The sequence below is a fragment of the Saccoglossus kowalevskii genome, chromosome 16 (genome assembly GCF_978046115.1).
Source record: "Saccoglossus kowalevskii chromosome 16, keSacKowa6.1, whole genome shotgun sequence".
Lineage (NCBI taxonomy): Eukaryota > Metazoa > Hemichordata > Enteropneusta > Harrimaniidae > Saccoglossus > Saccoglossus kowalevskii.
The window spans coordinates 23502657-23528094 of NC_140656.1; the positions used below are offsets into that span (position 1 = coordinate 23502657).

General features: G+C 33.5%; 2 protein-coding genes across 2 annotated transcripts; both read left to right on the top strand.

Annotated features, from left to right (window-relative positions):
- The first annotated feature begins 7475 nt into the window (after nt 1-7475).
- On the top strand, nt 7476-8312 carry LOC146733770 (glycine N-phenylacetyltransferase-like). Its single transcript, XM_085490942.1, has one exon. The coding sequence runs from the start codon at nt 7476-7478 to the stop codon at nt 8310-8312; it is 837 nt and encodes a 278-aa protein (XP_085347068.1).
- A 6503-nt stretch (nt 8313-14815) lies between these two features.
- On the top strand, nt 14816-22510 carry LOC100375059 (uncharacterized). Its single transcript, XM_002731288.3, has 4 exons — nt 14816-14952; nt 21000-21325; nt 21834-21926; nt 22152-22510. Exons 2-4 carry the CDS (start codon nt 21008-21010, stop codon nt 22323-22325), a joined length of 585 nt encoding a protein of 194 aa, XP_002731334.1. The 5' UTR covers nt 14816-14952; nt 21000-21007; the 3' UTR covers nt 22326-22510.
- The last annotated feature ends 2928 nt before the right edge of the window (nt 22511-25438 follow it).

Here is a 25438-nt window from a genome sequence, read left to right on the forward strand (position 1 = left end):
ATGTTTCCCAATCTATACTATTCAAATGTTTCAATCAGCATGCATTTCAGTAGGTAATTTTTCAACTATTGTATAGCTTCTATTAATACGCGCCATCAAATCTACATAACTACTTCCGCAAAAAATATTATTTCAGGTTTGACAGTGCTTTGATCATAGAATACAATATGTCAATTCATTGGTTGGCAACCATATTCAGTTAATTCAGTAGATTACACCAAAACCAGGTTTCAGCATTACAGTGAATTTTAATAGATATATACAACTCATTCTGGATTCGACGTACTGGTCCAACAAGTCAGCGTCAAACAATAGTCTACTACTTTACTACTTAAAAATTTCATTCGGAAATGTAATATATTCAACATGCATATAAGTGAAAATATACAGTAACCAATTATATCCGACAATAGTTGGTGCAATTCTCCAAATGCATGCTTTAAAATGTTGACATCCCATCTGACATATAATAAAGAGTTTACAGATACAAAAAAGACAAAAAAGATTACGATTCAACACAGTAAAATGTGTTGTAGTGTAAACATGTACACGACGTTCCAGCTGATATGCTGATTTATTTGAACAAACACAGTGCAGAAAGTCAGCACGTATCATTTTGATTAAGATCCTATTCAGAATTCTGGTTAAATCAAGTGCGCAGACTCATTTTCAGCCAATCATGCGTGCCGTAACAGCGAGTATTTCCTTGATTTAACTGGAGTTCTGTGCGAACTCTGATAGAATATAAGGTTCGTTTTCAATGTTTTCTTAATTTGGAATGGCTTCAAGTGTTTAACTCATTATGTCGTTGTATAATGCGCTGCTACTGATCAATGTGATTGGCAAGTCTTAAAAGCCATTGTAAGTTTAACAAAAACCATAACGTAGTAAGCATACATTAATTGTACTTGGTAATTCAACATAACTGTCAGTGTATATTATGTGTATAGGATCTAAACTCGATAATAATATGATACAATTACATCAGAAGTGATTGCAAGTAGTTTAATGAAGGTATTAACATCCCTGAGCAGCAAATACAGAAAGAAGCAGAATTACACCCATCAGTCAATTACATAATCAAATTACATGTATTTATATGTATATAACGCAACTGAGGTTATAGTTTGACAGGCAGGCGCTCAGCTATCATGAAAACACATTTCTGTCCATTAGTTAAATTATAAAGATTTCCGTGTTAGTTATCAACAATTCTATGTTTCGTACGTCAACGATAAATCATAAATTATCATATAGTATATTAAATCAATTACACATTTGGCGACTGAGGTAATTGCATTATATGCATTATGACAGGATGTGACAGTTAAAGGGGTGAAATATCACCATAAATGCAAACTGTGATTAATCTTATGCCGCAAATGCTAGAACATATTCTCAGTTTGATATCGAAATTCTATAGCAAAATGTATACAACCAATTCTACATGAAAAAAATGAATAAATCAATTAAACATAGAATTACCTTGTTTTTCATGATTTTGTAAATAAAAATCCAAGAATGCATAGAAAATAATAATGGCTACACAATAGCATGTGACATGATGAACATACCTTTTCACACACAGGAGCTGGAATATAAACATATTTGAATATAATTAATCACGTAATGTGCCGTTTTCTTGTCATATTTATTGGGACTATATGGTATTGTGCATCACATGTTTGTACCGATGATGTCGTTGGAAACAGGTTCAATTATGATAGCTGTTTTAGTCTGTTTTTGTCACAATAAAATACTTTTGATGATATTTAGTCCAAAGTCCAATGACCAGTGACTTTTCAAAACTTGTATGAGTAATAAAACAGTCTAAGTTTGTTAACAGGAATATTACTGTCGAGAAATCATACTATTATTGACAGTACAATTCAAGTTTAAGTACATTTTCTGTATTCACTGTTTTTATCATCCCGGGCAAGTTTTCAAACGTTTCATCAGGGTCACTAATTTGTGCTACATCATTTGGGGGAGGGAATGTCTTACACTGATTTATAATAATTAATAACCAGAGTAATGCAATACCAATATTAATTAATGTGAACTAAGGCGCACTACAATTTGCCTTGTATTATAAAACTATGAAAAACATGGACAATTGAGTTGTCAACAGATTGGTCAGTGAACACCGTTGGCTGTTTTTAAATTATTAAATTATACTTTTTATTATATTGTGAAGATGTATTCTTTGATAATGGGGAATGGAATGGTAATTGCACCGAGGAGGTGTCTTGGGCATATGTCCCAGAAGATGGAGAAAATATCGCAGCACAAAAAGCAATAGTGTTTGAAATATCATACTATGTTGGGGATGTATCATTCCTACCTGGAACACGCACATATACATACGTTGCAATAGAGGCATCAAAAGTCAACTCCATTGCAACTGAAGACATAGTAAGTAAATTGCAATGTAAGAAACCAGCTGAACAGTCAGAAATATCACTGTATCACAAATTATAGTTATGATGGACAATAATGGAAATAAGACAACTAGCTAAATACATTATTATTATTATTAAACGCCTTATAAAAAAGATAAATACAGTATTCCAGTGTGTGCATACTGCCCTGTCTGGACTACTGTAAATTATCATGAGTACAAAACGAAAACAATGTTTCACTACATGCACTATTTGCAATATCAAGACAGACCAATCGTGTCAGTATACGTTTACACCAACTTAACTGTTGAATCTTACATACAATACAAAGGTAAAACATACATACACTCTAGACTATCATTTAATTGTGTAGTTTAAATGTAGTTTCCTAACTCATTGTTGTGTTAGGCGCTTGGAGCTCCGGTGAATAATAGTGACATTAAAATGATCTTTTGCATTTAATTACGTGGTATTATATATCATGAAAGTGAACATCTGTATTGTAGTGCGAAAATGTTGAGCATGACAGTATTGATATATTTATAAATTGTGTCATTTAATAGGGGAAGGGGACACCTCAGAAAACTGACAATTGTCAATTGTGTGATGTCAGCTTTTGTGAAGATAACTGGATGACTCTCGGCTGTCATGTTTTGGTGAGTATCTTGGTTTGGTTGCTTTACACAAAAATGGGATCCCAGTTTATAATGTAGTATCAAAAAATGTTATCACTGTATTTAATGATTTAAAAATTTCAGAATTTTATGAATGTATGAATTTATTATCTTCTAAAAAGGAAGTATTTAGTTTCCCTTGTTTTGTTTTAATGAAAAGTTAATGTTTAAATTCTTCTGCAGCCGTGTCCAGTAGTCCTGGCTGATCACTTTGAGTTTGGACCAGACGACACTGAAGAAAACAAAATGCGTAATAGATTATGTAAAAATCGCAAGAATGGTGAAATAAATAATTATTCATGTAAATATCAACCGGAAGTTGAAGATTCAGTTAGTGATGTGATCGCAGATAGTTAGATGATTAAGAATATGTATATACATTTGAATTTGCTCTGACAGCTGAACAAACAGTAGAACACACGAGTTGTATTTTCTAGTCAATTTCATAGTCCTCGTGTCAACCTTAAGTGGTTGTTTCTTAGAATGCATGGCTATAAATGTAATCATAATTTGTTAGTAGCTCTGAATAAATGATGTACTCAGCAATATGTTTTTTATTATCTATTCATAATAAATGTTCATGTGATCATCGGCCATCGGGCTTTAAATTCCTAAACAAACGTGCAAGAAACATCGTGCGATTCATAAATGCACTTGATTCTATGCAGTTCGGGAGGAATTGAAATACACAGTAAAGTGTGCAACAACTGGCCATATGGTTAATGATCAAGAGGAATTAGTTCAACTCAATTGAAATAAAGTATATTAGCTGACAAAACTCCAAAACATACCAGTTAGGAATACAATTCTTACAACCCTAATTAGACTTAATTCCCGCTTCCGATTTTTTCTATATAAACAGTTATTTTCGCCGAGTATTTTTTTTGTATTCCTCATTCTATTTTTTTCTGTAATATGCTCTCAGTAATGTAAATATATATTTTAGCTAGCACCCATAGTTTTGGTACTCAAAGATGGCGCTAATTCGAAATATTAGAGGTTTTTACGATGAGATTGTTGGCACTTTAGCTAAATGAGGATTACATTAATTTTATTATTTGTGCCAAATTTGCTAAAATTACATGTAGCTATAATTTCAACGTGTTTTACAGTTTATGGACATAGATTTCCAACCGTCTCACAACTGTAAAATTTAAAACGATGTTCGATCAACTGCTTGTTTATCTCAGTAATAGACCACATACTGTAAACAGTCCTGGCAAGTGAGAGCATGATTCCGTAATCGAAATAAATATGTCCGAACTAGTTGACCACGCATTAGTTACTGTGCTCGAGGTATCCACATAAGATGTTCTCTTTGGACGAAACTCAGCTCGCCACGTTGATCGAGGCGCAACAGTATGTTTGCACAAATAATTCAACTACGAATTATAAATTATGATAGTAAATAAAGGAAAATATAAAAATGATTTTCTACAGTTCAACAAAATATCAAAATATAATCATAGATGAATAATAAAAGATACCAATTAATTTATAATTGAATATGATAAAATCAACTTGCAGGTGCAGAGAATAGTAATCCAGTTTCGTCAGTTTGTTTGGACACTATTTACTTTCATACATTTTCTATAACTGTTCAAATGCATAGAATACAATACACACAAATAGCTACATATATTATACTACATAAAGAAATTGTCATTATATTTTGATTCTTATAATTCTAATAGTTATTTTGCATATATCTAGACCAATGTGAATAGTGTGAAACACAAATAGAAAATACAACGAATTGCATCATATTTGTAATATAATTATTAAAAAAATATTTAAAATTAGAGTTGAAACATCATTTGCCCAAATAGTGTTTCTCAGTTTCTAAGAAATGATAATTTTTATATTGGCGTGTTGCAATTACCATATGTGTGTGTTTATATTTATGAGGATACAGAATATGTTCTAAATATGATCTTCCATTAGATAATTTGCTGAAAAATTACTACATCTTATTTAGATTATTTAATCAATAACAAAACTAACACATAAATCATAACCCATTGACAGCTTGTATGGTCAGGAGTATCCAAAAGTTCGGATCGGACCTTAATACATAAAATCAGGTGTCAGACACATCCGAGCATTTTCTGCTATTAACCATTTCAATTAAAGACATTTTTATATTTTACATAAAATAATACATGGAACATTCAGCGTTGGAATATTCACAAACCAGTCTCTCATATCGCATCCTACCAGACCATTGAAGGAAGAGTGCTCTAGATTCCCATTCACCTGTGTTAGGTATGTTAAACATTCTCGGTGATTTAGAGTAACTTTAGTGGAAAACTTTAGTGTTTAACCTCTATTATTTTGACGTGAATTATACATGTTGATATCACCTATGTATTTGAATGAATATAGGTGTTTTCATGAATATTTATTAAAGCAACATGCATATGTGACAATGTATGCATCTTATGAAAATCATTCAAGATTTTTGAAAAAAATGTAAATACTTATGATGCCCTGTCACTGCATTGTTTTCTTTTCACTGAAATTTAGCAAAATGATAAATTAAACTGCATCTTGGAATTTTTATTTGTTTTATCCATAAAAATGGCAAAACATATTTTACCACATAACAGTAAAACATGTTTATTTTAAAACAGTAGTGTTGTAAAATAATTCATTTGTGATTTTAAGACACTTCAAAAGTTTGTAAATATAATATGCAATTACGCCCAGAATTAAATGTGTTTCACATGTTAGAGAAATGCACGATACGATAAATCCGATGATTGCAGATAACCAAACACATGCTTAAAATATAGACGTTTGGTTTATAATGAAGAAATTATATTTATGGAAAATGTAAAAATAGACATATGTTTATGCCAGTTACAGTTTAATATATGTTATAGGTTATAGATTGCCAGACGCTCAACAATCATGAAAACGAATTAATGTCCATGAGATCAATTATGAAGATTTCCGTATTCGGTATGAACAATTCTGTGGTTTATACATCAAGAATAAATCATAATATACTATTTTAGATCGATCACACATTTGGCGATTAAGGTTATTTCGTTATATGCATTATGGCAGGATGTGACAGTTAAAGCGGGAGGGTCGTCACCTTCGCACCAGCGGGAATTGAGTCCCAAGCGACGATAACAACACACGCTAAAAAACGCAAAGGCTCATGGGTAGACGCTTGTTTGTAAACAATGACACGCTATGGCCATCTGACACATGCGTTGGTGCCGACACCTTCGCTTTAAAAGGATTTAATATTGCCACCAATGCGAACTGTGACCAATTTGTTATGTTATGTTACTGTCATGTTTATATAGCTACAGTATCTAATAACATTTTCAACTATGTCATTCAAGTTGAAATGTTACATGTGTAGGTTCAACATATTGATATGATACTAATTCAGAGTTTAGTATTACCTATTCAACCTATATGTAATTGGTAAATTACAATACAACTAACGTTTTAAATCGAGCAATAATTCAAATTAATATTTATAGCAAAAAACAACAACATTCAAGTTTATTCAAATGCACATCTCAAACACCATCATTGTCATGTTGTTTATGTTTGTACAACATGATTTTATTGAATGTTAAGCATATATCTCACTGATTCAGACTTTTTTTAGTAATGAATAAATCAATTAAATCTGGAATTTTCTTGTTTTTCATGTTCTTTTTAAATAATACATGTGAACGTAGATGTGTGCTGTCAGAATGTTTCAACATGTTTCAGTATATCTGAGAATTTGAATTATTTGCATTTCACATCTTAAATTTATTTGTCTTATATGTAGTCTTTGATTTTCAGTTCAGTTAAATGACTTTATAATTTATAAATAAAAAGAAGTAAAATTATATGTTTTGCAGTTACTGTTCATACATTTTAAAACTTGTCTAGCTGTAAAATACTTTATTTTAGCTGGTATTTATTTTCCCTGAAAAAGGCTATTTGTTTATTTAGGAAGAAGTTTACTTTCACTGACTTCTGGTGTGTTGAATTTAAAATATAGAGAAAAAATAAATTCGGTGCACTTTGTTTTCACTGAATCATCCATGCGAAAATAGCCAAAATAAATGTAAAGCGAAAATAAATGGATTTTACAGACTACATTGAATATCTAAACTGCATTTTATTTCCAAACCAAAATATCTCCTGGAGTAGTATTCCAAACAACTTTGGAAAACTTTATCCTTTTCTAATATTTACAAATTGTCTGCTACTATAAAATTACGCTTGAAATATGTTATCTAACAACCGTTAAAAATAAGTTCACCTACATTTATGATTGATACAACTGGTGCTGTTCGAAAACATATTACCAACATCAATATTTGCCATCTATGTAGTAACATATATCCCTCTATTTTTACAGATCTGACAAATTCAAATTATGCCATCAGTTGTCGGTATAAACAATTTACATATTCTGATAGAGTCGTTAAACAAGTGGATGCCATATTGTAACCCTGTGTTTTGGATGATTAAAAACAGCGTTTTAACTAAAAACGTATGGCCGTGTATGGATATCTACACAGATGAGATTAGTAACCCCACAACTGTAGTCGGAGCTGCAAACAACTATCATGTGCCACCATTTGATAGATCGTACTTCATATATTCAACTAATAACTGCAAACTGAAAGCAGTTTTGAATACAGCTGGAGTGATTGACTGGAATAAGGAACAGATCGTATTTGATACAGTACCAGTATTTGCTTTCCAGGTAATCCACGATGTTGCAACTGCAAAAGGAATTGAACTGATTCACAACGAAGTCTGGCAATTGTTCTATATGGAAAATATTGATATATGCGCAAGAATTGCCAATCAATCACTTCTGGATCGATTATATATTGGAAGTCTTCGTAATGAGCATATCCCCCTGATAGAAGAACGATGGTGGCGCGAAAATAATGTGCCTCCGTCGATTATCAAAGAGACTTTAAAGTACCAACAATCCCTAGCTATATTTAAGTCATGTGGGACGCCTATTTTATGGGGCATATTTAAAGAAAGTGGCGAATTAGATTATGGATACTGTGAGCCCAACTACAGAGGAACAGGTATGTACAAGATAGGGCTGGCCAATTTCTGTATGAAGTTATTTAATGAGGGTGTTGTACCATTTGCCACAGTGGATCATAGTAACATACCTGCAGTGACAAGTGTGGAAAAACATTTCGAAATGTGGAAAAAAATGATGTCGCAACCTTTATATTCAAAATAAACCAATAAATGCATAAATATGTTTTATAACACTTGTTGGGGTATCTTGCTATATTTATGCTTGGTGAATTCTGTAGATAAAAAGAATTTAATTTTAGAAATGTCAGTGTAAGGACTGATTATTGATGTTGAGCACTCACAAAACTCACACTGGACAGGGGGTTATTTCACTGTTCTAACGGGGTAGACAAAACAATATTACTGGGAATGAAATACACACACACCAAGGGGAAACCAAAGGGATTGTCATTGATATTACAGCGTATGACATAATGGGAGTGTGTATAAATCCTCACGTGTCGCTGGGCTGGTGTGGCTTGTTAGCTGTTGTGTATATCTGGTAGCGTTGCTTATGTGTGAGCTTCGAATACAAAGACAACATTCAGCACCATCAATGTGGTGAAACAAATTGACGGTGCTGAACGTGACGTTGCATGTAAGGTAAAGTTCAATTGACCTCACTGTTGACACTGCGTAAACAATATGATAATAACCTTTAACGAGGTTATGACGTAGACATATTTCATAAATATTATTTGAAATTGAAATTGTTAATAGAAAGCATTTAGTATGAAACGCCTGAATCACGTATATTCGTTCTGGACCATATTCTGTCTATTGTGGTTATTTAATGATTGTAAACGCTTTCTATCATTATGATACTAAACTGGTCACCCAATTTAACAACTGCTTTTTCGTTTTACAACCAAATCTAAATGAGCTACGGCAAGCCGCAATAGGTCTCTATACCAAAAACAAAACTTTCTATAACCCAGCATAACATAAAGTTTGCATCAATTAAGCATTGGATTTCACTACGATCAGAACTACAAAATGTCAATATTAGTAGATATTTTTTTTAAATTGTCTGAAAGCTGAATTAATATTTCAATATTCGGATTAATTATATGACTATTGATTGACAACTCACTACAGACTGACTGATTAACTGATTGACAAGCCGACTAATTGACTGATAGTTTGTACATTGTTCTTGATTGTTTTACGATTAGAAAAATATTAAACTATTTAATTTGCAATTAAGTGACTTATTTATTCAATTGAATTATGATTGTTCACCATATCTGGATAGAGCATAACAATCACATATACATATATATGACTACATTGTGATATTTGTTTGATCGACAGACTGATTGTTTGCTTGATTTTGTAGTTTAGTGATTAGTTTATTTTGTGGAAAATGATTTATTAAATTTAGTGATTTATCATGCGACAAAATAATGTTCATATTCACTCAGCAATTTCAATGACTTATTTATTTAATTTTCAGATTTAGTAATTGACCTATAATTTTGCGCCATATCACGATAAAATATATGTATTTAATACATTTATGATAATCCACACGTCAGTACAATATTATTTTTTACTTCGGGTCAAGGACTCGACTAGCTCAAATGACCTATTTTCATGACCCACACCAGAATCCTTTGCAGTGGTAAAAGGGAAAAATTAATTGTGTTATGTATGTTTTCTGGTGTAAATAAATAAATACAAATACAAAATGTGGTCTTGCTAGCAGCTGTCACACGATGACAGGGAGGCACTCACGTAAGCAAGTCAGTAGATTGTAAATCACAAGCACATCTGGTAGAGGATGCTGACATTGCCCCTTCATTACAACTGATCATGGCACATTTTCAGCCCAATAATTAGCTTCAAATGCAAATAAATTGAAGTTGCTCAAATCATTCTCAGTTATGCTTAAATAGTCGCCACCTATATTTTCTTCACCTTTATTTGCTATATTGTGGTAGCTAAATTATTGCCATTATAAGGCCCATTGCATTAACCTACAATTTTCTTCTCTTTCTTGTTTAAAGAAATTAATGGCTTGTGATCAGACTCCAAAATAAAAGCTTTAACACATAAATATGTGTGAACAATTTATATAATACCCAAATCATTGCCAAACACTCTTTCAATTACAGAATAAGGCTTATCTCTGATTCGCAATTTACTGGAATTTTCCTTTCTCATATTGTTCCAAAAAGACTGCACCAAGCCCAACTCCAACTCGCATCTCAAAATAAAACTCTTAGTAAAATTAGGCAACCTTAAAATTTGTTGCTTACTCAATACAACTTTCAAGTGATTAAAGACACATTCATGGGGATCCCGGTAAAATACCAACCTTCTTTTCCTTTTTTTAATTGTGGAAACACGAAAACACGCGACCTTTCTTATTTACAATAAAAATGGGTGAGGCATAAGGTGAATTTGATGGTTCAATCACAGCCATTTCTAACATGCTCTTAATATCACTATATCTGTCATAGCAAAGAGAATGGTTTTGACCTAACTGGTTCAGATGTTATCAATTTAATATCATGCCCACCAACATTTGATTCTCCCGGACAATCAGTGAGAACCTCAGACAATTTTCTCACAACTCCATCACAATCCATGTCATCCATGACAATCAACCAATCACTGAATTTGCACCAATTCACCACAGTATTGTTTCACTGTCAGCAGTATCATATTCAACAACTGCAGTGCACACACAGTTCATCACACCTGTAACCACTTGATTGACTTGTAATGCCCCATACTATACAGCAATAGTCCAATAACGACTGAATAAATGAAAAATACAATGTTCTTCTGAAGGAAGTAGGTAGAAAGCTGCAAACTCTCATAAGAACACCAATTCTTTGGACAAGCTTTTTACAAAGCATATCAACATGATGATCCCATGATAGAGTTTTATCTAATACCACCCCAAGCGACTGAACTGTTTCAATTATTTCACCATTGAAGTTAACCAGAAAATCTTCACCAACATTTGTTAGCCTTGACGGGATCCAACGAGCATAAATTTTGATGTGTTGATTGACATGTAATTGCGAATAACCCAACGCAAAATTGGCCAAACATCATCATTAATGCACTTTGTGACCACATTGATACTTGGTCCAGGCGATGCACGTGTTTTTCAAAGATTTTTGAGATTATTGGGAGCAACAATAATGGACGAAAGTTACACAAATCATGGGATCCACCCTTGTGTAATGGAATAACTTTGGCGTGCTTAAACATGTCTGGAAAAATACCTGATGAAATGCTGAGGTTGAATAAATTTACAATACTTTCACAAATGAACGGAGCAGAAATACGCAAAAGTTTAGATGACGTAATGTCAAGGCCAGCTGACTCAGAACTAGATAGTAAGATCAGTTGGCTATTCACGAACTGGCATGTGACCGGCGGTATAACAAATGGTCGAGTATTGTTCAACTTGAGTTCAATAAATGTCCGTAAATTCGAAAAATATGAATCTCCCACTGAAACACTGGGTCGTAACTTGTCGGCAATAGAAGCAATTAATTATTTGTTATTTGTATAAGTATTAACTATTTGTTCGTAGTTATTGTCAACTGAAATATGAACGTTGAGAGAGCTACGTTTACCACTACTAATCAAATCGTTAAGGGTTTTCCACATGGCGGCACTGTTAGAGCTATTGATTTTGGTAAGGTGAATATAATGTTTTTTCTTAGCGGCCTTGATTAAATTAACTATCAAATTACGTTTGGCTCTATATTGGTTTAGGACAGTCACATCACTCAAAGTACGTGCAAGCCTTCGAAGATTGTCTCTTTCTTTAATTTCAAGTAGATTATCCGTATTCAGCCATCCAGGCTGTCTTAATTTTTTCACACGTCTACAAACAAATGGGGCATGCGAATCACAAATATTATTAATAATAGAATGCCATGTCTCAAATGCTAAATTAGTATCAGTAATATTGTGTACGGAAAGTAGAGGCGTGTTCCGAAAGTCAGCCAAAAATAGAAACTCAATGAACATTTTGAAATTTCTATAGCCTATAGAAACATGGTTGTTTGATTGGGGAAAGGAAAGGAGCTTACGAACCAAGAAAATAGGGTTATGGTCCGAAATACCCAAATTATGAATGAGAGCCAAATTAACATTTTCATTATGATTTACATAAACATGGTCAAGACATTTACCGGACGCAGGTCTCGTAACACCATTAATAATGTGAGAAAAGCCTAAATCAACTAAGAAATTAAACAAGTAGTGAGTACAATTAGATATAACATCATTAATTGAAGTCACCAAAAATATAAATTTCTTTGCCTTCTAGGTAAGCTTTTTCAATGTTATGAGCTAACAGTCGCTGCTAATGCTTCATGTTCGCTGCAGCTATCGTTGTCCGATACTTCTGAGGTGGTTCAATCGCAGTCGGAAAATGCTTCCGAATATTCGAAACCTCCACTATTGTGAAATTGTGAAAGTGAACAATTACCAGTAGCATAATCACGCGGCAGTTGAATTCATCAATTGATAGTGATAGCCTTGATACACATTCCAAATAGTGGATTATTAATGCAACTAAAACTATCACTGTAAAATATTAGTATTACAGTCTATGTTTTCATTTTCGGCATTTCGCCTATATTTCTAATAGTTAATGACCCTGATGTGTAATGCATTATTTGGGGAATGTCTTGCACTATAATTTGACTTCGATTATGAAACAAAAGAAAACATGGACAATTTAGTTATTAAAGCAAGTTTGTTAGTGAACACTATCCCATTGACTGGTTGATGAATTGTGCATCGACTATAATTATAACATTTTTATTCGAGCTTACCATGTTAGCAGTTATATCGTGTGGTCTGGATACTGGAAGTCCTCCCGATCATGTGAAACCTGGAATGGTAATTTCACGGAAAAGGTTTGAAATGTCATACTACGTTGGGGATATACCATTCCTACCTGGGACACGAACATTTGCATATGTTGTAATAGAAGCATCAAAAGTCAACTATATTGCAGCTGCAGATGTAGTAAGTAAATTGCAATATAAGAAACCAGCTAAATAGTACCAAAATATTACTGTATCACAAATTATAATCATGATGATGGACAATAATGAAAGTAAGACAATTATACTACAAGCTAAAACATTATTATTATTACAAGGATTATAAGAAAGATAAATGTAGTACTCCAGTGTGTGCATCTACACCACTGTAAATTATCATGAGTGCAAAACGAAAACAGGTTTCATTACATGCATTAGTTGCCAATCAAAACAGACCAATTGTGTCAGTATACCTTTACATCGACTTATCTGTTGATTCTCGCATACAATACAAAGGTAATGCTTACATACACTATACACTATCATTTAATTGTGTAGGTAAATATAGCGGCTTTACTCATCGACTGTTGTGTTAGCCGCTTGGAGCTTGACTGAATAATATATAATAGTAATGTCATGTGATGTATTTGATACATTTAAGTACATGGTATTATATATCATATCATATATTATATATTTATAAATTGTGTTTGGCTAATCACATTAAGTTTGGACCAGACGCCACTGAAGAAAAAAAATACGTAATAGATTATGTACAAATCACAACAATGGTGAAATGAATCATTTTTCATGTAAATATCAACCGGAAGTTGAAGGTTTGGTTAGTGATATGATCGTAGATAGTTAGAGAATTGAGAATATATACATACATTTGTATTAGCCATGACAGCTGAACAAATACACAAGAACACACGAGATATATTTTCTAGTCAATTCTATAGCCTCCCAGTGCCATCCGTAAGTGGTGGTTTCTGAGCATGCATGGCCATAATTGTAATCACAATTCGTTAGTAGCTCTGAATAAATGATGTATATGTTATGAGCTTTTTTTTACTATTTATTTCTAAGAAATATTCATATGGTCTTCAGCCATCAGCATTGTATTTCACAAACAGACGTGCAAGAAGCATCGTACGATCCATAAATACACTTCATTCTATGTAGTTCAGGAAGAATTAAAATACACAGTAAAATGTGCAATTACAATTAATTAATTAAACCAATTGCCACTGATGCCAACTCATTAAAATGTAAGGAATATTGGTTGACAAATCCCAAAACATATCGGCAATGTTAGGAATACTACCCACATTTGTGTTAGTGTTAGTTCAGTTATGAGACTAAGTTCAGATCATGTCCATTTATATTTCTGTCTTCTCTAATGCTATTGGTCAAATTCACGCGTTTTATTTTCAATATTTGTTGCCACAGTAACAAATTACCTGATTAGTATGTATTCGCTGAAATGATTCCATATATTCTTAAAAGGGGTTATTGCTTTAAGGATAGCGTACATAAGACTGACGTTAGACGTTCCATCCACACCCGACAGCGAGAAGGGGGACGTCCGATCTGGGTGGAACGTTTCGAAGTCGTCCGTGGCCCACCTTCAAAGCGACAAGGACCGTTTTAAGGACATATTAAGCAATTTATTAACAGCTTAATTTTCAACGGCATACAGAAACATCACATGAAAATATACAGGGTCTAAAATTATGTCTACTGCAAACCAATTCAAAGGACAAACAGTTTGACATAACATTTTAAAATAACATGTTTAATACAGAAAATCAAGAGGACAGATACATCCGGGCTTTTTGTTTACCATTTCCATTTCGGTATTTTCTTATTTCTACGGGTACATAAAATAATACAGGGAATATTCAGCGTCAGAATATTCACAAACCAGTCCCCCATATCGCATCCTACCAGAGCATTGAAGGAAGACTGCTCTAGAACAATATTCACCTTTGTTAGGTATGTTATACATTCTCAGTTATTTCGATTAATTGAATGAGCATGTGTTATTTATTTTATCACATCGAACAGACATCTACCAGGCACAATCATATCTATCATACATCACACACACCCGCTCTCCCACACAATAACAACACTTATATTTCAAGTATACAATATTTTTATTTTATCTATTATAACAAGTTTCACACTACTCAATAACAAACATACATTTTTTGCTGAAAACAAATGTTATTTTCAGTCACGGATACTTTTTTAGTAACCTTGTTTCAGCTGTGTGAATCACTCAATGACATTAATAACATTATTGAAATGAATTGAGAAATGTTCAAACGCAAGTTATTTGATCAGTCTCCAGATAAAAATGTGGAAGTAAAAAAAGTAATTTCTACCAAAATACCACAAGTCACACAGCTTAGAACGTTTTCAGTTACTATCGGCGTGAAATGCGTAGAAATGTTCACAGCGTAGAACGCGTCGCTGCAACGTTTCAGTAGCGGCTTTGCCGTACATTTTTGCTTCATATAAAAATACCCTAAACATCAGAACAGAGTATTTTACTTAATATCCACTCTAATATTCAATGTCGTGTGACTGAGTCTCAACCAATCATAGCATGCGTAACAGTGGGGAGATGTGATAAACTGATTTATTTTGACAAACACAGTGCAGTTGATTAGCAGGTATCTTTTCATTTAAGATTTAAAAATTGCTGTAAAATGTACTGTTAATAAGCAGTATGACTGACCGGTCTTTCAATTCTCAGCTCTGTCTTATTAAGCTATATATTTTTTATCACCGACAGTGTTACTGGTTCATGTTCTGAAAGCGTTTACCAGATGCCTAATAAATGCCTAAAAATTATTAATAAAATCATTTAAAATGATAATTGAAACATCATTTGCCCAAATTAGTAAATCAGTGTTTCTCAGATACATGTCTTAGCATTGAGCATATTCCAAAAAAAGTCTATATTATCTATCTATTTTATTAGGCTCTATATTAAATTCTAGGCTCTATATTATAATATACGTTTTTTTGTCACGTGACTACTAAATAGTGGGTGAACAAACATATTTATTTTATATATAGTTCAGCCTTTTCTTGTTTAATCGACCTCGTGTACATTATAAAAATGTACACGTCTAGTCGCTATATATCAGTTTTGTAACAAGTCTCATATTAGTTCCGTTATTAATTTGGTATTTACGTGCTATGTAGCTCAGGTATGTGCTCTTTGGAAGCCAACTAGCCCAGTGGCGGATCCAGCAAAATGTATTGGGGGTCCAAGCTTCGCTTAAGATACACGGATCGTAAATCGCAGAGAAGCTATGTGTAATCATATGAATCGTCATGCGTTTGGGGGGGGCATGCCCCTCCCCTGCTCCCCTCTGGATTCGCCACTGAACTAGCCCGATATACATGTTGATGTTTTTTTGTTATTAGTGCTACCAGCTTGTGAATAAAACACCAGTTTCTGTAAACACAGGCAATGCAAGTCATTAGCATAGCCACACCTCCAATAAACACTCGCCCGGGGCAAATGAATCGGGCCTTTAATGTAACTTCTCTTTCCACATGACAACAAATCTAGGTTCTATGCAGCATTCCTATAATAAAAAAACTCAAAGTACACTTTGTAAATGTTATATGCAGTCATGTCCATAATTAAATATGTTCCACATGTTAGACAAATGTACGATCATTACAGCTGAAAAAGTAACAATTGTATACAATGTATAACATAAATGTGATTGCAGATAATCAAACGCATGATTAAAATGTTGAGGTTTGGTTTAAAAATGAAGAGCTTAAATATATGGAAAATGTAAAAATAGACATATATTTATGTCAGTCGGGATAATATACTAATCCATTGAAACATACTCTGATATACATCAATAATCCTTCCAACAATTTACAGTAAAACAGTTTCGTTTGTAATGTTTTCTTAACATAGAAAGGCTTCAAGTGTTTATGTCTATATGTATATAACTATTGTATATAATTTATAACCTGAATGTGATGATTACAGTTCGCCAAATGCTTGTTTAAAACGTCGACCTTTGGCCTATAGTGAAGAGATTGAATTTGTTTATGCCAGTCAGGATAATATACTAATCCATTGAAACCTACACTGGTAGACATCACTATTCCTTTCAACGATTTATACAAGTTCCTTTCCAATATTTTCTTAATTTAGAATCGCTTCAAGTGTTTATCTCTATATGTTGTTTTATAATGTGCTATTACTGATCATTGTGATTGGCCAGTCTTTAAAAGCCGTTGAAAAGCCATTATGTAGCACATATGAAGCAAATATTACTTGTACTTACTTGTTAGTTCAAAAGATCTGTTCATATTATGTGCGTACAATCTACAATATGATACAACAAGCCATGCATGGCACAGTCCCCGTTATTTATCAAATTTAAGATATATAGTTATGTTTATAGCAATATAGCTGGAATATAACCATGTCAGGAATATAATTGTTTCAACATTAAAATGATTGACATTTGTATCTGATCGTCAAACAAGTACTTGTCTATATTGAGAGGTATTGCTCTGGAACAGCATTCAAAATCAGCCATTTATATACATATATAACATGATGTATAACGAATATATAAAATTTGAATATAATCAGTCAAAGCATTTAGGAGATATGGCTCTAGAAGCCCAATCATTAAAACAAAATGGCCGCCAGTCAGCCATTTTGAATCCAATCTGAAAAATGACATGCATCAAGAACCTGTAATGTCTAATGTGTGTTATAAGTTTGAACAAAATCCAAATATTCTAGGATTTTTTTAGCACAAAAAATAGCACACTTTGAAAAGGATCGTCAAACCAATATATCCGTATATCTGTGACATGATCTATAATGAATATTAAAAATTTTAACATAATCAGTCAAAACAAGTCAGACATATGGGTCTGGAAACCTATTCATTAAAACAGAATGGCCACCAGACAGCCATTTTGAATCTGATCTGAAAAATAAAATGACGTGCATCAGGAACCCATAATGTCTAATGTATGTACCAAGTTTTAACGAAATCCATTCATAAATGCCAGAAATGCTTGATATTTGATGATTTTTTAGTACAAAAATGACAACCATTCGGCCATTGTGAATAGGATCGTCAAACCAATATATCTGTCTATCTATGACATGATGTATAATATTTAAAATTTGAACATAATCAGTCAAAACAAGTCGGAGATCTAGATCTAGAAGCCCATTCATTAAAAAAATGGCCGCCAGTTTGCATCAAGGTCCCATAATGTTTTATGTATATATCAAGTTTGAACAAAATCTATCAGTAAACAGCCGAGGAATGCTTGATTTTTATAATTTTTCAGCACAAAAATGGCCACCATTCGGCCATCTTGAATCAGAGTGTAAAACAAAATGATGTGCATCAAGGTCCTATAATGTCCAACGTATATACAAGGTTTGAACAAAATCCATCTGTAAACAGCCAGGAAATGCTCGATTTTGATGATTTTTGCACAAAAATGGCCGCCATTCGGCTATCTTGAATCAGGTCACGAAACAAATTGACGTACATATGTAGGATATCATGTATGATGTATGTGTGAAGTTTTATTGTGATTGGTCCAGGCATTTCTAAGATACAGGTCCGAACGCACGCAAGGACGCACGCAAGGACGCACACACGCACGCACACATGTCTCTGTTTCCGAACTGCGTCCGAACGGGGACTAATTACATCAGAGGCAATTGCAAGTAGTTTAATGAAGGTATAAATATCCCTCAGCAGCAAACACAGAAAGCACCACAAACACACTAATCAGTGCATTACATAATCAAATTACATGTACTTATAACTATATAACACAACTGTGGTTATAGTTTGGCATTTGTCAGGCGCTCAACATTCGTGAGTACGAATTACTGTCCACGAGTTCAATTATGAAGATTTCCGTACTAGTTATTAAATATGCCACGTTTCGTGCGTCAACAATAAAGCATAAACTATCGTCTAATATATTAAACCGATCACACATTTGGAGACCGAGGTTATTTATTATATGCATTATGACTGGATGTGACAGTTAGAGGGACTCAATATTTCCATCAATGCGAACTGTGGCCTATCGTAAATACTAGATCATATGCGACCAATTGTAATGCAACATTCTCAATTTGATATCGAAATTGTCAATACTTAATATTATGTTAAATTCTATAGCGAATGCGTACAAAAAAATCATTATTTCATGAAACGTTCAAATGTGACAAATGTTTGATCAAATATGAATAAATATGAAAATATAAAACTAATATAACCACTAGACGTACATTTTCATAATGTACACGAGGCCGATTATTAAAATTGTTCAACAGCAAACAATGCTAATTGGGACCAAAACATGGCTATATTGATTAAATCATACACTACAGCTGCCCATGTTTGGTTGCCACACATTTGCTTCAGATAAAATCATAAGTCGTCACATGCTATGTTGATTTAGCTATTGTATCTCAATAAACTATTGTATCCAGTGACATATAAACGTTAAGTTGAAATGTTACATGTATAGTTTCACAATAGTGATATGATACATGCAAATAAGATATTAGTACTACCTATTGAACCTAAGAGTTATCATGGGGTCATGTGTTTTGATTCATACCAAAATATATATTTTCCTGAAGCCCTTGTTCCTTGCTTTCACGAAATAGTCACGTGATTACATAAAGGTGTTATCTTGAATTCAAATGATGGGAGTTTTGTCAAAAAGGCAATCTGAAAAATCAAGGCATCATCAGCCCCGTCAATGTCACAAGAGTGTTAGAACATAGATAAAAGTAGATCAATTTCTGACGACACATGAGTCACTCGAATGACCTAGGGTGCTAGAGATCTTCTGCCTGACAACGTCAAAAAACAAAACATTTAGCATCGGGTGGTCTGACTTTTACAGCAAAACACAGAACATGGAGTCTCTTAGTAACCATTGCAGTATTAAAATCTACAATAATAAAGTATTGGGCCCGTATTCGCCTTCCAATAAGAAGCGAATTTGTTACAGTTCACTGTGACCTCGCATAATGTTGAACAGTTCGAGAGATAAATGACATAACTTGTCACTCATTATATATTCAAATCATGTTTACTTGCGAATTGTAGTCTGTAAATCAAACGCTGACCGTGTCGTTTTCATCCTCCCTTTCCCTAAATGAAATTAAATTTCAGTTCTGCCGCCGCTCGATTGAACTTCTTCTATCTGACAGTCGGCCTTCGCTGCAACTTCGGAAACGGCGTTTTTGTACTGATTCTTGATGATGGGCGACGGCAATTGCACAGAAGATAACAATTTGTCTGTCAGATACAAAAAACAATATCAGCTTGCGCATGTGCAGTAGTAGTGATAAATACTTGATATATGAGCAAGTCCAGTGTGTTACCACCATACTCTGTTCAATAAATTCAATTCATCAAGTGATATTAATAGCCATGATACTCATTCCAAATTTGAGGATAAAATAGTGATTGATGTTGATGATTAATGCAACTAAAAATACCACTGTGAAAGTATTAGTAATAAAATAGTTGTATTATAGTATATGTTTTCTGACATGTATATTGGTATTGGGGATTCACACTAATATTGACATTTCAAGTTTACGTACATTGTACGCATTTTCTGTTTCTATCATCCCGGGCAAGTTCCCAAACGTTTCATCAGGACCACTAATTTGTACCACATTATTTGGCTGAGAGGATGTTTAACACTGAATAATAATAATTAATAAGCAGAATACTGCAACACAAAGATTCATGAACTAAGAAACGTCAACAACAACTTTATCAAAATATTAGCACAATTTCTGACACTGTCTTTCTGAAAATTTTACTTTTTCAGTTAAATTGTGCCGAGAAGTCGCACTGCAATTTGTCTTGAAACTATGCAAAACATGGACAGTTGAGTTATCAAAAATAGTGATCAGTGAACTCTAATCTGTTAGCTGTCAAATAAAATTCAAGATATACTTTTTACTTTTTCAGCATCCATCATGATTATAACATTATTATTCGGGCTTAACATGTTGATAGTTATATCGTGCGGTCAGGACCCTGGAAATCCCCCTGATGATTCATGCGTAAATTGTAAAGATGTATTCTTTGATAATGGGGAATGGAATGGTATTTGCACTGAGGAGGTGTCCTGTGCAGATTTCCCGGAAGATGGAGAATATATTGCTGCAAAACAAAAAGAGGATTTGGAAATATCATACTACGCTGGGGATGTATCATTCCTTCCTGGAACACGCACATATGCATACGTTGCAATAGAGGCATCAAAAGTCAACTCCATTGTAGCTGAAGCCATAGTAAGTAAATTGCAATCCTTATGTAAGAAACCAGCTAAACAGTCAACAATATCACTGTATACAAATTATAGACCAGATGAATGGAAATTATACAACAAGCTAAATACATTATTATTGTTAAACGCATTATAAGAAAAATAAATGTAGTATTGCAGTGTGTGCATACTGTCCTGTCTAGACTACTGTAAATTATCATGAGTACAAACCGAAAACAACGTTTTACATTATTTGCCAATCAAAATAGTCCACTCGTGTCAGTATTCTTTTACACCGACGTAACTATTGCCTCTCGCATGCACTCCAGCAGATTATCATTTAATTGTGTAGTTTAAATGTAGTTGGCTGTTTTGTTAGGCGCTTGGAACTCGAATGAATAATAGTTGCATTAAAATGATCTTTTGCATTTAATTATATGGTATTATATAGCATGAAAGCGAACATTTGTATTGTAGGGGAAAATGTTGAGCTTGACAGTCTTAATATATTTATAAATTGTGTCATTTAATAGGGGAAGGGGATTCCTCAGAAAACAGACAATTGTCAATTGTGTGATGTCAGCTTTCGTGAAGATGACTGGTTGATTACAAACTGTCGTGTTTTGGTGAGTATCTTGGTTTGGTTGTTTACGCAAAAAAATGGATCCAAAATGCATACTGTAAATATATACTGTAATCATTTAAAAACTCCAGTAATAGAACCCAAATAAAATTGAATTTTATGAAAGTATGGATTTAATATCTTCGGAAAAGGAAATATATTGTTTTTTAGTTTTTTTTGTTTTTTTGTTTTGTATTAATGAAAAGTTTATGTTTCAATTTTTCTGCAGCCGTGTCCCGTAGTACTGGCTGATCACATTGAATTTGGACCAGACGCCATTGAAGAAAACAAGATACGTAGTAGATTATGTAAAAATCGCAAGAATGGTGAAATAAATCATTTTACATGTAAATATAAACCGGAAGTTGAAGGTTTGGTTAGTGATGTGATCGCAGATAGTTAGACAATTGAGAATATGTACATACATTTGTATTAGCCTTGACAACTGAACAAACACGCGAGCCACACGAGATATATTTTCTAGTCAATTCTATAGCCCTAATGTCAACCCCGAGTAGTTGTTTCTTAGCATGCATGGCCATAATGTAATCACAATTTGTTTGTGAATAAATGATGTACTCAGCAATATGTTATGAGCTTTTTCTATTATTTATTCATAATAAATGTTCATATAATCCGCATTGTATTTCACAAACAACCGAGCAAGAAACATCGTGCGATCCATCAATGCAATTCATTCTATGTAGTTCAGGAAGAATTAAAATACACAGTAAAATGTGCAATTACGATTATTTAATTAAACTAATTGCCACTGTCCAATGATCAAGACGACTTAGCTGTGTCAACATGTGGCCGAGCCATACATATTATCAAATAAAAATTTTATTTAAAGAGGGTAACACAGCAAGTTTTTGCTTACTTTCCCAGGAAATTGAAATTATTAACTATATACAAATTCATTCTAAAATTGAATGTAGTTATAATGTATTAAACCATTTCGATTTTATACTTTCCCGTTCTGAACACACGTGCTCCTACAATGGCTGTTTTTAAAAACTAGCTTGTGTGATCCATGTCCTGCCTAGTATATTGAGGTGTTCAATCGTTAGGTGATTTTGAGAAAATAGACAAGGCACATTACATGAGTGTCTGCCTGTAAGAGTAAGATGAGCCACACTTTTCTGTAACCGAAATAGTTTTGACATACCTGATAACAAGCCCTAAACTGAGCAACAATATGAAAATGATCGGTAGACCCAAGTTCAAATCCTACCTTAGGCTGAACATCAAAGGGTCGACCCCTACCCTGCGTGAGTGTGCCACAGACTCAATGGGCAGGCCAATTCCACTGGCCGAGATTTATTCACTAACGAATGCTACTTTGGGGGAACCTTGGTTAAGGTCCGGAGGTGCTTGTGTTCGACCAGGCCTGGTTGAAACCAGGATAGCGCATTACAAAAAAATGCCATTTGACAGAAAGATGGCCCTGTCATGTAGCCCCAAACTTGATTATGACTTCTGTGGCAAAATGCACTATGTGTCGTCACTAGCACTTGCAATTTACACATACAGAAAAAAAAGTCAGGAGAGACAACAGTGACACTCAATGTCCGGAACTGTAGCCTGGCACAAAAATATATTTAAAAAAAAAATATGAAAAATCGGGCAAAATAAAAACACCAAAGCAATGCATGTTTAGTACTAACTTGTCAACAAACGTTCTTAATTTGTTCCCTCCAACTTAGATTATTTTCCACATAAACACCAAACAATGGGCGTTGTTTGATTGATTGGTTTTCTTCAATTGTGATATTAATATCTCGATCAGAGGGAGATATAGAATTAGTTTTGCCTGTGTTGGTAAGCATTTTGTTATTATCACACCACCCATATATGCACTGAGCCGACTGTTCAGCCATCATAGACACATTTCTGCCATTCAGTGTGTTGTGTATTTCGCCGAATAAATGTATACAAATGCTGTTTTCGACGTCTTTTTTATGTTAAATTTGTCATCTCTATTCGGAATAACGTTGTCCATTTTTACTCGTCACTGGAACACATTAACTCATTGAAATGTAATGAATATTGGTTGAAAAATATATTAAATCCCAGAACATATTAGTATTAGTTACAACCCTAATTCGACTTTAAATCCGAAACAGGAAATATTTGTCTATATAAACTTCTATTTTCCCGAGGAAATATTTTTTTTTCAGTTTTTATTTTTTGCTGTGTCAGGTCAGTTATGGGACTAAGTTCAGATCACGGTCATCTTCCTTCAGTTCGTTAACTTAAGGTAGCGGGACTATTATTTGCATACTTGTTTTCATCTTCTAATTGTGACTAAATGACTACAAATAGACCCGGGAAAGTATATATTTTTAGAATCGCCAGACTTCAAGCTTTTCACAAGTGTATTTTGCATGCCCGTATCTGCATTCTACGACGCGTTACTCAACCAAAGGTGAAAAATTACTTTTTCTGTAAAAAAAAATAATTACGCATTTATGCTGGCGATAAGAAGTATTTTTTTTTCACTTTTCCTAGTTGTTCAATAGTCTGGTAAATTGAATGTGTCTGGTCAGTTTTATTCAAGCAACGCGTTTTAAAAAAATAGTGTGCTGAATTTCAATTACTGTTTTAGTCGCATTGCCTCCAACTCAAACCACAACTGGTTGCTAAATAATCGATGAAGTAGTTTGTCTGGACACATTCAAGTTCCTCTCACTGTCACCTTAAAGCTGTGAAAATTTGGTGTTAATCCGACGATAATAAGTATACGATATTTTTTGTTAAAGATTTGTATTTTGAAAAACATAAACTCCTAGAAAACGTCCATGAAGTAACAGCAAAGATTTTCAAGCTTGTTTATCGGCACAATCAATTTGTTTTTTCATCAAGGTTTGTTTTAACATGTGTAGGGACATCCAAATGTGTAAGGCTATTGGAAACCAAAAAAATAAAGGAATGGGATAGCTATAATTGGATAAATTCGGCATATGAAAACACCAGAATCAATGATTTTTTTCAGTGGCTGTGTGACCTTGTGTCTGACACATTCATATGCAAATGACTAATCTGTGAAACAAATATCGGCGGAGACAAATCACTCAAATGTTTGGAAACGCTAATTGTGTGTCAGATAGCTACTGATAACACATCCTAACATTGTTTTGTCTTGAGTTTATCTTTGAAACTTATAGGCACACAGATTAAACCTGTGTTGTTGATTTTGGAAAACACTACTGAGGCTGCCTTGCTTCCCTTCAGAAAATCTACATTTTAACCAACTTACATGACATTCTATGTTATGTTGACTTTATCACATGAAAGTTTATAGTGCATTTCATCAATTCATAAATAAATGTGAAAATCGTAATTTTCAACACAAATAATAGTCTCGCTACCTTAATATGCAACTTTAGTATGTCTTATGGTGAGCCTATTTTTATTTCATGTTTTTAGCGGCTAAGCGCGAGTTTTGTATTCCGAGGGGGAGTTGCACGAATCTAATTTACAAAATATAATATCCATGAGCAATGAAAAACTCGT

What these genes read in the sequence shown, in the direction of transcription:
- LOC146733770 (XM_085490942.1), top strand. Translation starts at nt 7,476, where the DNA reads ATGCCATCAGTTGTCGGTATAAACAATTTACATATTCTGATAGAGTCG.
- LOC100375059 (XM_002731288.3), top strand. Translation starts at nt 21,008, where the DNA reads ATGATTATAACATTATTATTCGGGCTTAACATGTTGATAGTTATATCG. An exon ending in CCATTGTAGCTGAAGCCATA is followed by an intron (nt 21,326 to 21,833) that starts GTAAGTAAATTG and finishes GTCATTTAATAG; the next exon opens with GGGAAGGGGATTCCTCAGAA. An exon ending in TTACAAACTGTCGTGTTTTG is followed by an intron (nt 21,927 to 22,151) that starts GTGAGTATCTTG and finishes ATTTTTCTGCAG; the next exon opens with CCGTGTCCCGTAGTACTGGC.